At 39.0% G+C, this 13,658-nt stretch overlaps 1 protein-coding gene across 3 annotated transcripts in view; it reads right to left on the bottom strand.

Moving 5' to 3' along the window:
• Positions 1-13,658, bottom strand: part of tcf4 (transcription factor 4) — a 262,295-nt gene that overhangs the window by 130,444 nt on the left and 118,193 nt on the right. For all 3 annotated transcript variants that reach the window (XM_030436622.1, XM_030436618.1, XM_030436617.1), the window contains one exon: positions 381-439. In XM_030436622.1, coding sequence (XP_030292482.1) covers positions 381-439 — 59 coding nt within the window. The remainder of the gene's footprint in view (positions 1-380; positions 440-13,658) is intronic.

Raw genomic sequence — 13,658 nt, 5'->3', positions numbered from 1 at the left:
TGAAAGAACTATAGGTGCTAGTTAAAGAAGTAGATCAGCAGTGATTACAAGCTGAATGCTACTCTACCGTTTTGGTTTAAGACATTTAAACACAAAGCAGATATTTTTCACCTGCATGATGTCAGCAGGTTCAGCAGGCTGTGTGCTCACTGCCGTCCTCTTTGACACAACTGTTCACAGCTACCAAAGCCCAGAGCTTAAATCCCTCCTCCCCGGGACTGAACATCCTCTACCACTGACCTCAGATCAAATCCAAACAGAGTTTGCCCTCCTCTGTCTCCCCTCAGAATGTCGACTGCTTGGACACAAAAATGCACGGAAGCTAAGCAGCGTGCTCACTCAGCTTTTTATAAAAAGAAGACATTTAGAGCGGGACTGACCTGGTGGCAGTGTGGGTTGGACTCTCTGCCGTACGAGTATGAACTCCTGTCTGTTTTACCTGCAGGAGGACGGAGAAAAAAGAGGGGGCAGTTAGGAGTCATCTCAACAAGGTGTACTGTAACTGTATAGGAAGGTTAGAATGTTTATTGACTCGTTCATAAAGAGGAGACAACAAACAACAGGTTACAATACGCCGCACCATTCATTCCTTCTTTTGGTCAGTCGCATAGCATTCGGTAGCATTTCAGTGCACCAACTATGTGTGAAAAAAGTGGGGTACATAAAAATTAGCAGCATGGGTAGAACTATAAAAATAATCAATTAGTTATTAAATGTTGAATAATTGGCAACTTTAAAAAAAATTGTATTACTCATTTTGATTAATTGATTAAGACATAAAAGTTGTTTCTCAAAATTATTTCATTCCAGCTTCTTTGAAGGGAATATTTTCTGGATGTTGGAAAAAATAAAAAAGATCATTTAAGGGCATCATCTTGGGCGATCAACATTTTTCACCATTGTAATAGTAGTTAGTAATAGTTAGGTGGAACCCTATACGTATCATTTATTCATATGTCTATATGTCAATCCACCTATCCATGAAAAAGTTGCAGTATGAATGTATATTTTTGTTTTGATGAGGTTGAAATAAATTGTTAAAATCCAGTTTGATTAATCAATTGATTCATTTATAGATACGTTCACTACCAGTACATAATTAGATGAGAGAATAATAGTATGTACTTTGATGAATTCATTCACCACCAGTGACATATTCCCCTTGGACATCAAAAATATATTTCAATTGTTCTCTCATTCATTGACGGATCATTCATTCACACTTTGTTGAGGAGACACAGTCAATGATATTCAGCAGAAAACAGCCAAAGCCAGATTACATGATCAGAGTCTTCGCTGTGTGTGTGTGTGTGTGTGTGTGTGTGTGTGTGTGTGATCTGTATCTGCTGGCTGATCTCGCAGCACAACAAAACGGACATCTGCTACGCCTGCGATGCACAGATCCATATGCAGAGGAAGGGAAAAAAAGTCTTCATGCTACAAGATCCAGAAATAACATTTCACGCCGCACTTTCTTTTAGGTGTAGATTTCGTTTCTTCGCGGTCAGACAAAACAAACTAAATATGAGACGAGATGAAAGAAAGATCTTGAAACCAAGAGGAATGAAACCTATCTCTGATCATCATTGATGTTATACGACTCTTCAGTCATGTAATGTGTTCCTCTACATCACACTTCACCTCATATCTTTATAGTAAACTATACATCAACCCTTCTGAAGGTCTCCCATGGATGGTGCTGTTCTGTTCTTTCCTCCATTTCTCCCATCGGACAAATGTCGGTCCATTCTCTTCTGTCCTTCAATTATGGCTGTTTGAACATCATCTTCATTTAGACAACAAATACATTCTTTATGTTTGAAATACTTTTGACCACAAATGAAGAATAATGAAATGATTAACACTTTAATTTAGCTGATGTGCTCAAAGTGTTCCGTGAGAGGGGAGAATAATGTTGGAACCATTACCCCCGGAAAGATTTTGAATGTATGTTCCAGTCCAGAACAGCGTAAGTGACCCGAGATCATTTCTGAACCACAACTGTGTCTCTGCAGTCTACTTACTGGTTAGACTGAATAAATTCAAAATGTGATTTGTGAGTCCATAACACATTCAGCTAATATTCAATGATCCAATTCCAACAGTGCTAACCCTCTGCTAAGCTTCAGAGCTATTTTGCTGAAGACAGACATGAAACAGGAAGCTGTTCCAATTTAGAGCTTCACAATTTTGATGCCTCCATATTTTTTTTTTTCTTTTTTTTTACCACCGACTGGTGATTTCTTCTATTCTTATTGCTCAAAGATGTAGTTATGTCTTTCTGCCCTTTGAATTGAATAGCCTGGTTCAACAATTTAACAGTGTTAGGTTCTCCACTTACACAACATTACTTTCTTTTAATACATATTTTATATTGTCTATTTGTAAAAAGGAGTGTCTACAACCTAAAAGCATAAACAACCATTTTTTTCTTTTTTGGCCCCTCAGCCATCTGACTGTAACAAATCAAACTTTAGTGGCAAAAGATTCCAAAGTTTTGTCAGTTTTATCAACTTTTTGTGCCGAGCCAAAATAGCCTCTTTAACGCAAGTTATGTAATCACTCTGTACATGCTTATTTTTTATCGGTCAAATAAAACTTAACAAAGTGGCCGTTTTTTTTCTCTCTTTCCTTTAGGTGGCGGACCATCTGCACTGCTGGTTAGCTGTGGTTCTCCTCACACAGTAATCCATTTCCCCCCTTGTTATCCTCCTTCACATTGGCTGTCGATCAGGGCCTTTGCTGTGTAACACTAATAATTTCCACCATTAGACGACTGTGTGAACTGCAAATTACAGAGGTTCCCTGAAAGATTTTTTTCAGGATTTGTTTAGGGTATATAATTTGCCCCATATTTTGGGAAATGAACACGTACAAAGCACTAATATCGAAATTAAAAACTACTTACAGTTATAACGTATGATCGTAGCAAAATCCCACTGCACACCTGGACTTGCCACAAGGCCATTGGGGAATTACTGGTGTATAGATTTTTGAAGAATACCTTGGCCACTAAAATAAAACAGCTGACACCATTAAGCCACCACCTAAAGATAGCCATAGCAACTATAGCAAGTAGCTACCATCGCCCGAGCGACTGATTAAATGTAGAATAAGAGAACAAGCCGCCATGAACACAATCACACAGTGTTCTTCAATTCATGTGTAAACTATAGTTTTGGATCAGGGTGTCCTCTGTTTGGAGCCGTCTCCTGTATAATGTGCAGTTGTCTTAATTTTCAACCTACAGCTGACATACATGTTAGGTCCGTGAGAAAACATGAGCCCAGGAATCCTCACCTAACCGACTGTCTTTGTGGAACATCTTTGGTTGAACATGTTCAAACATGTGTTTGATTGAAATCAGACATCACAGCTCTCGAAATGCGGGCCAAGGATTGATCAGTACACGACGGGAAGGTGAAGCCTCTTTGGCAGGTTACCCACCACCGTTTTAATACAGCGTGTCTGGCTGTGAAAAAGGTGTCTGATGAATTTCGAAGATGCAGCGACCGCTGCTGCGGCGTGTACACAACAAAGCTAATTTCCCATCCAGCTTCTGAACAAGTGTTCCTATCCTCCGGGCTGCGGGACCACTTCGAGCCTATTTTTACCACACAGACCTTCTTCTTGGATAAAACCTTAAATCTTCAGCCAGTCTAAATATCAAACCACAGTTAGTGTGTAATTACATTCTGCGGTCGGTGCAGCCGTATGAGATGAAATGGAGGGGTTTTATAGCGAGCGTGTGTGGAGGAAAATGAAGCGTGTACGTGGTGAAGGGTTTGAATCAGGCGTGTATAGACCAGCGCTGAATACACGCCAACATGGTAGTCGATGCAGAAGAGGTTGATAATTACAGGCGTACAGAATGGGAATGTGGTTGCCTATGTGTGTATCTGACAGTGTGTGTATGTGTGTGTTTTTTGTCTGTGACCGATACAGCGGCCTCAGCTTCAGCTACGACTGATGCCAGCTGGACCGGGTTGGCACATATACAAAGACTCCCACACACACACACACCACAACGCGCACACACACACACACACACACACAAAGTACTGGAAATCACTGGCACAGATACACACACGGAAATGTGTACAATATACATACTGTATATAGCCCCATGTACAGAAGCACACACGCTCACACACACATGCAAATGTACTTTTGCATGGTACCGAAATATATCCGTACACAGAAGCACATGCATTTAAAAATACTAATTCAGGACCGCACAGACACACACACACACACGGACACAGTCTCACACACACACACACACAGATCAAGATCCATTTAGATTTAACATCGCAAACACCTCTGCAAAACAACACAACCTGCAAACCAATCCAAAAATCTTTTGAACCGTTTTACGATTCAAATGCACAATTTGTTGGCGGCTTCAGATCTTGAATACAAATGTGAGAAAAATAATATATTTTAAATAAATTATTCTATAATTTTCCAGCCTACAGCCCTTTAAAAAGCAGTGAGCTTTTTATGTTTTTTTTAATTGGTAGATATTTAAGAAATCTGTCAACACAATTCTAATTTGTCCAGTGTCAAAGGTTTTAATTTTGACGTACAATGAAGAGGTGTTTTACAGGAAGACTGAAGGAATTTATCCATTGATTAAATAGAATGTGACTGGTAATTTTAGTTTCATTCATTTGTTCTCCTGTATCCCACGTGTATTACATGTTATTTAAAATCCTTTGTTCTGATCAATTATTAATTTCATTCTTTCAAAATCCATTCCTCCGCACAGACAGCATTATACTATCACAAAATGGAACGGTATAATATACCATTATTTCACTATACCAAATTAAATTACAATTTTCTCACTATTAATTTAAAATAAAGCTACATCAAATATGCAGCATGAGCAACTACTAGCTTTCTTTCTTTCATTTTTAATCCATTCACTAATTCACTCAGTTACATCTTAGGGTGAAACACTTTAATAGTACACTAATTTTCTAATATTCCAGAGAAAACATAAATAGACCATCATTAATAATGGTAAAATCACAGTTAATTAACCTTTAGATGAAATGTATTTGCTTGTAAAAAAACCAAAAAAAAACCAAATGAAATTGTACATGTTTAGAAACCCAAGTTGCAGCTCTATTATGGCTATCCAAATAATGTGTGTAGATGAACGACACAGTAAGTATTGACCATTTACAAAGTATCATAAAGTTGCAACTTCACAATGAAACAATTGCCTAATAAATGGTTTGTTAAGAGTTAAATAACTATTAACTGAATTTTGACTAACTATAAAATGAACCATTTATCAATGCTGGTTATTATAAAATGTCCAGCTGCCTGAGCAGAAACACGCAGGAATAAAAACATGACCAACAGTCACAGGGGTTTAGAGAACAGTGATCAGGTGAAAAGTGTGTTAAATTATGTGTTGTGTTGTACACAGAGGCTGGGACAAATAACCCGGCAAGAAACCAAAAAAGACAAATCAGAGGCCTAACGCAGGTCACAAGCATGTGGATTTTGGATGAGAAGCTTTTGCATCTGTAAAAGACCTCTCCACTGCAGCGCTGACGTTTCACATTCACAGCACCGATCACCCCCTCAATCCACTCTCCTCGCTGCTTACGTGTCGCCGGGTATACAGGAAACTTAAAGTGGAGGAGGGCCAACACTGGCAGGAGTTTTGTCTCTTCTGCCATGGCAGCCCTAAATAGAATACCCCGCTGAGTACTGACTGCTCAGTTTATTATTAGTTTATTACATTTATTTATATAAGGACCATGCACAAAATACATAAATCTCAAAAGTACCAGAATGAGCTTTTGAACAATGATTACAGACACGCACGCATACACACGCACACACACACACACACACACACACACACACACACACATAAATGAGCGACAGAATGCTGTTTTACAATGCAGGAAATAAAATGCTGCCGTAAAGGTTTGTGTATGAGAAACAAACTATGTCGCTAAACGCTGTTCATCACGTTTAAGACCATACTGTTAACAGTGAAATGTATCAGTTAGGATCACGATGACCTGTATACAGAAGCGAATATAAAAAGATTCCAAACTGAGGGTCTTGCAACTGTATAACCCCTGCTCTTTACTTTTGTCCAAACATGGCGACCTTTTCACCTCCACCATCTCTGCAGGCCAAGCTCATGTATTACACACACAAACAAAAATCCCCGGTATTTTAATTAGAAAAAAGCCGGGCAGGGACAGAGCAACGCAGGATGGGAAGGGTCAGCCTCAAGATCACACACCCTGTCACAGAACACTGTCAATTGACACACACACACACACACACACACACACACATATACACACATAGTGAGAGAGAGAGAGAGAGAGTGATACCAACATAAAGGCTTATATATAAATATATATATATATATATATATATATATATATATAGATCACTTTGAAATTTAATTTAATGGACACTAAATTGTCAATTGTTTTTTTTGTTTTGTTGTGTTTCACATTTCCCACTGACATTTACCAAACAGTTTCATACACACTTAACACATAAAGACACAGGGGGAAAAAAATCAGAATTCGTGGTGACAAAAACCTTAACAGTAACAGCAGCAGAGTCCGTGAAGATAAATCAAATCAAATTCACTATTACAAAGTACATTTAGCAGTCCAGCTGACAAGCCACATCACTGCTGCTTTGTCTTTTATTCCTCAGTCTGTTTCAGACACACAGTTCTCTGATGCTATCAGACGACTTTGGATCGAATCCCAGCAGAACCTCCTCTCTTCTCGTCTCCACTCTCGAAAAAACAAAAGCACTTCTACGAACCTTTTTCGGTTCCTTCGATTTGTGCAGGGCTTAATTTCAAGAAAGGGTTTTGAAAATGTGGAGGTGCTTCAAGGACCTTGGCAACCTGAGATCAAGCCACTTTTCTAAATTGTTCATTTAATCTGACAGTCCTTCTAAGACCTTACATCAAGGTTTTAAAACATCAGATAAGGCATGTTCGAGAGACTCCTCTTCAAGGGAAATTACCTTTTTGACTATTTCCAACAAAAATGTGAACAGGGACGCTTTCATTAAAAACCGTAGGAAAAAAACTCTATTCTAAAGGCTTGACAGTAATTCCAGGAATTTTGTAGTTTCCATAAAAATGAATTCATGAAGGGTTCTCAAACCACAATGCTTCAAGGTTCAGCATCAAGTACTATTGCAATTTCTCGTACCTAGACTTCTGCCCCAACTTCCATCAGAACTCAAAACACTGAAGAACATAATTTGTTTCAAAGTTTGGTTGTGCCTCTGGCAAACCAGGAGGGCTACATGGATGTGCGAGCATGTTTGCTCTAAAACTGATGATAATTCTTGGAACTCATGATGCTAATTTGAGGAATCTTTGACTGTTGGTTCTGTTGGGTTTGTCATCCTTAGAGAGCTCCATAAAATCAGATATAAACGTTTCTTAAACCCTGTCGCTTTCTTAAACAGTAGCACAAATGGACGTTCCCTTGTCTTTTGCAGATTGTTGAAGAACTTGCTGAGGTGTCTGCCAACCTCTGAGAAATAAACAGTTGCACTGGTATCTTTTTTTTTTTGGTGCAAAACAAAGACTAATGAACAGTGTCGTTCCTATCAAGGAAATCAAGGAACCCTATCAACCTTAGACTACTCACAGAAAAATGGTTTTAAATAAACAATTTAATTTGACAAGAATTAACTCAAACATATAAGCAGTGGCTATGAATCCTGCAAAACAGTCTCAGTTAACCCTTTAAAGGATTCTCAAACTCTGGTGATGCTTCAAGGAACCTTTGATAGCCCGTCGCAAATCAAGAGTTCTTTCTCTTTACAAAGACTTCAGAAGCCACAAGATAACAAGTGTTCTTCAAACTTAGATGGTTTCATGAAATGCACCTTTTCAGTGATTGTATCAACCTTGATTGTCAGAGACAACTTAACATGATGTTCAAACAAAAGTTTTAAAGCTCTTCATGTTTCTGTGAGAGTTGCTTGGTCGGGCTACAGCCAACTGCTAACATTACAGCGGTTGCTCACCCCTGACATGTCCTTTGTGCAACTGTTCAAAAAGCTAGAAAATCTTGATTGATCTTGATGTTCTTGATGAATACAAATAAAAACTTGTCCGGCAATTAAATTTAAGGCTACTGCAAAGGATAAAGAGATGTGAATTAGCTCTATGGTTGGCACAAAATGCTAATGACTTGAAAATATCTACTGTCAAAATGATTGGTGTACAGATGTGTTGATTAACGACAATACTGAAAATCTACTCACACATTTTTCAAGTAAAAATACCAATAATTTTCTCTATTAATATAATCATTACCTGTTTTTAGGGATAGTTTGAATGGTGATGGGATAAAAGTTTTAGATGTTAGATTTTTAAAATAATTATGTGCTAGTTGTTGCTTTACATGGTATGACATGACCATGACATTATGGGTTTAGATCAGACACAGCGTCATTGCTTCTGTCATCTGCCCCTGTCTGTTTCCAAGTCGTTCAAATTGTGCCACATGAAGGCAAAAAAGACCCTAAATAATCCCGAAAAACAAAAACTGGACTGTCTCAAACCTTTTAAAAACTCCTCAAAAGAGGGATTTCTAACCTCAGCTTCACAGCCAGCAAACCTCTGATTCTCTCCGAGGGATCCCTGTGGTGACATTTTTTCCTGGATGACTAACATGAACAGGCTCATTGGCTGTGAGGAGGACCCCCAGACGAAGCGCCACTCGTTAGAGTGTGCTGGCTGCAGAGGTACAAAAGGTGGAGGAGGGGAGGTCAGCCCACTCTGCTGTGTAAAGCCCATAGAGAAGTCGGTGAGCCAGGAGGACCAAATCCCTGCTAATCCACAATGCCGAGAGGCAGAGAGGAAACACAAATAAGCTCCATTACAAGCTGAAGGCTAACGGGAACTAGGACGCTCTGCTAGACGATTAGCTTTTCTAGCATTATTTCTCAACAGGCCTGTAACCAGACCCACTTGAACATACACAACTACGATTTTCCGGATTGTTTCACACTTAAATCTGGCAATTTAGACAGTGAATGCAATGCTGACCTGATTGAGGCCATACGATGATCCAAAAATTCTCCCACCCTAACCAAGTCCCTTCAATCTCCAGACTTGACTTTAAGCTAATCTAAACTCAACATTAAACCTAAACCTAACCTCAATCTAGTCTTAAAACTATATTTTCACATGAATGTCCCTGTGAAGCTGTTTAATTCCTGTGTATTATGAAAACAACAAATAAACACACACTCTTCATAACTCTGCTAACCACAATTTCTTTCCGTCTGTTTTTCCTCTTGTGTTCGACCCTGAATGTGGCCGCAAATCCACCGGACACACACAAAAACACCCCGAGTTTGGACGACTACAGGAATTGTAGCGTTTCCCTGCATTTGAATGAAGCTCGGCCTTAGAACCCCCAAAGTTTCTGTCCCATCAGTACCTCAGTGTTCACCAAACTGCTGTACGTCACGGAGGTTGTTATCTTATCTTTAACCAGCCCGCTCACTGACGGGCGCTTTTACAGAGCAAGGCCGGAACAAGATAGAACACGATGCGAAACCACAGAGAGCAAACACTCATAACACACGATCCAAAACCAGACACACACTCACTGTGTGTGTGTATAAATAGTGGATTTTGTTGGACTCGCCTACACAGCAGAAGCCCACAAACCAACATCGCTTTGTATTCTGGTCATGTCTGCCTCCTCGAAGCCCAGAACGACTCTCAGACCTGTAGTGTTAGTGTGTTAGTGTTGGAGGTTTATTTCTGGGTATTGTGTTTTTTAATTTTTTTTGGTCTTTACACTGTTGCAACATAAGTGTTTTTCATGCTGTTTGTTCTCTTTTTTTTTTTTTTTACATCACTTTCTTTCTTGACCCATGGCAGCCCACGATATACAAACATTTTCTCTCTTACTTCATTTTCTCATGATAGTAGTAGGGGATGTGCGCTGATATTTCTGATTTTCTCTACTGGAAGGACAGCCGAGAGAGCACTTAGTCATGTTTTATCCACCGCAGGGGCATTCCAAAAGGGCACGTTTGCAGCGTTTTTTTTTCCGGGCATAGTGGCACCAGGGGGGCAATCCTCCGCTCAAGTCCACCAGTGATTTGTTGAATGGTACTCATGATAACACAGAGAAGGACAAGAACCTTTTCAAATAAAAATATAGTGTCCATTATGTTAAATTAAGAACTTAATTTATTTATTTATTTAAATAACTTAGAGAGGCAGCGCTTGGTCAATATTTTATTTAGGTAATATTTTTTAAATCGGTCGTAAATTCTAATAGATTTTAATTCTAAGTAACTCAGTAACATTATAATGTATTAGGAACCTACATATTATTTATTATAATGCCTATAGTTGAAGGAAATTATAAATATAATATTAGTGTATTAAAATCTTTATAGTTATAATACAATCAAATCATTTTTTAACACATTATGATCACTATTGTAATGTAAAATAATGTTATTAAAAGTTACAGTAAATGGAGATCGGGTATCTTAAGTAAAGTAATGAAATCCATTTGTTACAGGCAGATGTAATAGATTACAGGCTGGTTTGAAGTCACTATAAGTGGTCATTGTTTTGCTGTAAGTAAAGTTAAACAATAAGATAAACACACATGGGATTTTACAGATGCTAAACTACAATTAATACTCTTCATAATCCAATATAGACATTGGCATCATCATGAGTTATGATTATTGTTATAAAGTATTTTGACTAGTCACGAGTGCTTATAACAATTATCATACAGTGAGGCACATTATAATGAATGATGAGTATGTTTATAATATGTTGTAATGCATTATAGACATAGGCTTCCTAGAAAGTGTTACCATTATGATCTCCACTGTCTTGTTTTTGACTTCTTCCTTTCACTGAGGAGCTGTTTTCCTCTCGAGGGATAGAGGAAGCTGAGCCAGGACAGGGTTAATAAATGTCACAGAGCAGTGGCTAAATTCGGGGTGAAGCTTACACCTTTTCAGCACAGTGCAGTCTGTCTGACTGCATGGAGTGGAGTGGAATAAAACCAGTAAACACTTCTCTTACTGAGAGATGTCTCCATCCAAACATAACTGGATCCTAACCTTTCTCTGATGCAACTGCACTGGAGGTTGGTGAGTTTTTTAAAAAAAAAAGCTAACGACAACATTACAGAAGAGAAAGGGTTCACCTCCTGTGACCTGTGTGTGGTGACATTTAGGCTACTAAATTACTTTTCATAAAGTCTGGGAAACCTGGTGGCTTTGACTGAATATTGAACAAGTAAACAAGGAAATAGGAAGCTTCCTTCACTCCAGTGACAGACAGACAGGAAGCGTCTCCTGATCAATACAATATGACGGTGTTCAGACGAGAGGAGAGGAGAGGAGAAAAAGGTAAAATAGAGTAGAAAAAAGGAGAAGAGGGTGAATCCAAAAAACAGGGGAAGAGAAGAAAAAGTACTGAGCAGAGGAGAAAAGAAAAAGTAGAATTATGTTTGACGGGTCATTTTAATTTTGCGGCATAATAATTTCATTGTGACAACAGAAATACTAAGCATAATACAAAATGTGATAAAAGTATGAAAATAATTGACCATCTATCTGTCACAGAGCTTAATGTCCAGACCAATAATATAATAGATCAGCTCAGTATTCTGCACACTGAGAAATGTACAGTAGCCTATAAGAACAGTGTTTTTATTCCGAATCATTGAAAATTATATTATTTGTTTTGTTCCTTGTGATAGATTTAGAATTCCACTTTAACGTTCATTAATACCCCCGTTTTTTGTTTTTTTTCGAGCTTCTCCTTTCTTCAGATTTACAGAGGAAAAAATTATGTAAAAAAAAAAAATGTCAAAAACAACATCTATCGGTTCCTCCTGACAGTGTTTTGGTTGCTTTAACTTTTTATCTGTTTTAATTCCCTTTCCTTTATTGTGTTAAACACTATATGTTTGCATTCAGGTTCCGTTTCCACATCAGTGTCTGGACTTTTGATTACGTCAATCTGAGTGTTTTATACCAGGATTGAATTTATTATTTTTTGTGCTTTATTCAGATTTTTCACAAAGAGAAAAAATAATAATGTTGACATCTAGATTCCATTGGAGTGACTTTCTCCCTCATTTTGGCATCCGTCAATTCATCCTGGCACTCAAAATTGAGACTGATTATGAGACGAAGAAGAAGCTGCAGTTGTTACCGACATCTTTCTTTGTCCGTCACACTTGATGTCTGTCAGTCACTGGCTTTCATTCTGTTCAGGAGGAGGAAAAAAAAAAAAGCAAGGCGATGGAGTCGTTCTAGGAGTCGATGTCAACGTCTAGACTCTCTCTTTCAGCGACTCAAGTCGAGTCTCTCTCTGCGTGAAAGGAAACACTCAGAAGACGTGATCTCCTCTGACATCCATATAATGAGTCCATTTTAATAAACTATGTGACTAATAGTGCGATTTGACGAGGATGGCGAGATGACGAGGGGGAAGAAAGGGAGGAGAGGGAAGAGAAAGGGAAATGGGGAGGGGGGAGGAAGATGGATAGAAGAAGGGTTAAACTCCCTCTTCCTGCATGCTGTGTGTGTGCATGCGTGTGTGCGCATGCTGTGCGCGCGTGCTTATGTGTGTGTGTGTGTGTGTGTGTGTGTGTGTGTGTGTGTGTGTGTGTGATGGGGGGGAGGGTTGGACTGTGCAGACATGAATCATTCTGAGCGATTCAAGCGTTTCCATGACACCGCCGGGCACCGGTCCAGAAGTTTCTACAAAGTCTGAAAGGTACTGACACACACACACACGTACACACACACACACACACACACACACACACACACTACACACACTCAGAAACAGACACTCTAACACGATCCCGCCAGCGCCGAATTTGAAATAATCTATATATTTATTCATGGCGTTGTCTTCCCCCGTAAAGCGTAACATTTTTTTGGGATCAACATTAATTTAACAGACGATGGTCGATGAGTAACCGTCGTCTAACAGACAACCCCCCCCCCCCACACACACACACACACACACACACACACACACACACACACCGCCACCCCCCCAGTCCTTCAATCCCAGCAGGCATTGATTTCTTGGCACCGGAGAGAGTGAATACATCAAACAACAGATGAACGTATACGAGCGACGAGAACGACTCGAGAGACGCAGCATCCAGCTCACATCTGTCGGCTTCTAGCTTCAGCCCTATCAGAGCAGATCAGGCTGCTGATTGGACCGCAACTCTCAAAATGTTACGATTTTTGAAGTTTGAATCTGTATACCCAAGGCTGCCACAGAATCATTTTTAGACATAAAAAATATCTTTAAAGGGTTCAGATTTTCTCCCCAGTGTTGTCACTGTATTACTGTTTGTTAACAAGTCAAAGTATCAGAGTATGGGGTTTTAGTTTACACCCCGAGGCAAAGACACACTGGTGTTTAAAATGTACTTTTACATGTCTTTTATTTTTGTCAGTGTAAAGTCAAAACAACTTTTGCGAGCTTGCTGACAGTTAACGGTAGTTGTAAGTGAGGCATGAAAGTCGACGGGAGTTAATGAACATAAAGAACTGCAGCCTATCTTGAAAGTGCAGTGCATGCTGGTATATTTACTGTTCTTATC

The sequence above is a fragment of the Sparus aurata genome, chromosome 12, assembly GCF_900880675.1.
Source record: "Sparus aurata chromosome 12, fSpaAur1.1, whole genome shotgun sequence".
Taxonomy (NCBI): domain Eukaryota; kingdom Metazoa; phylum Chordata; class Actinopteri; order Spariformes; family Sparidae; genus Sparus; species Sparus aurata.
This window is presented reverse-complemented; position numbering and strand designations above follow the sequence as displayed.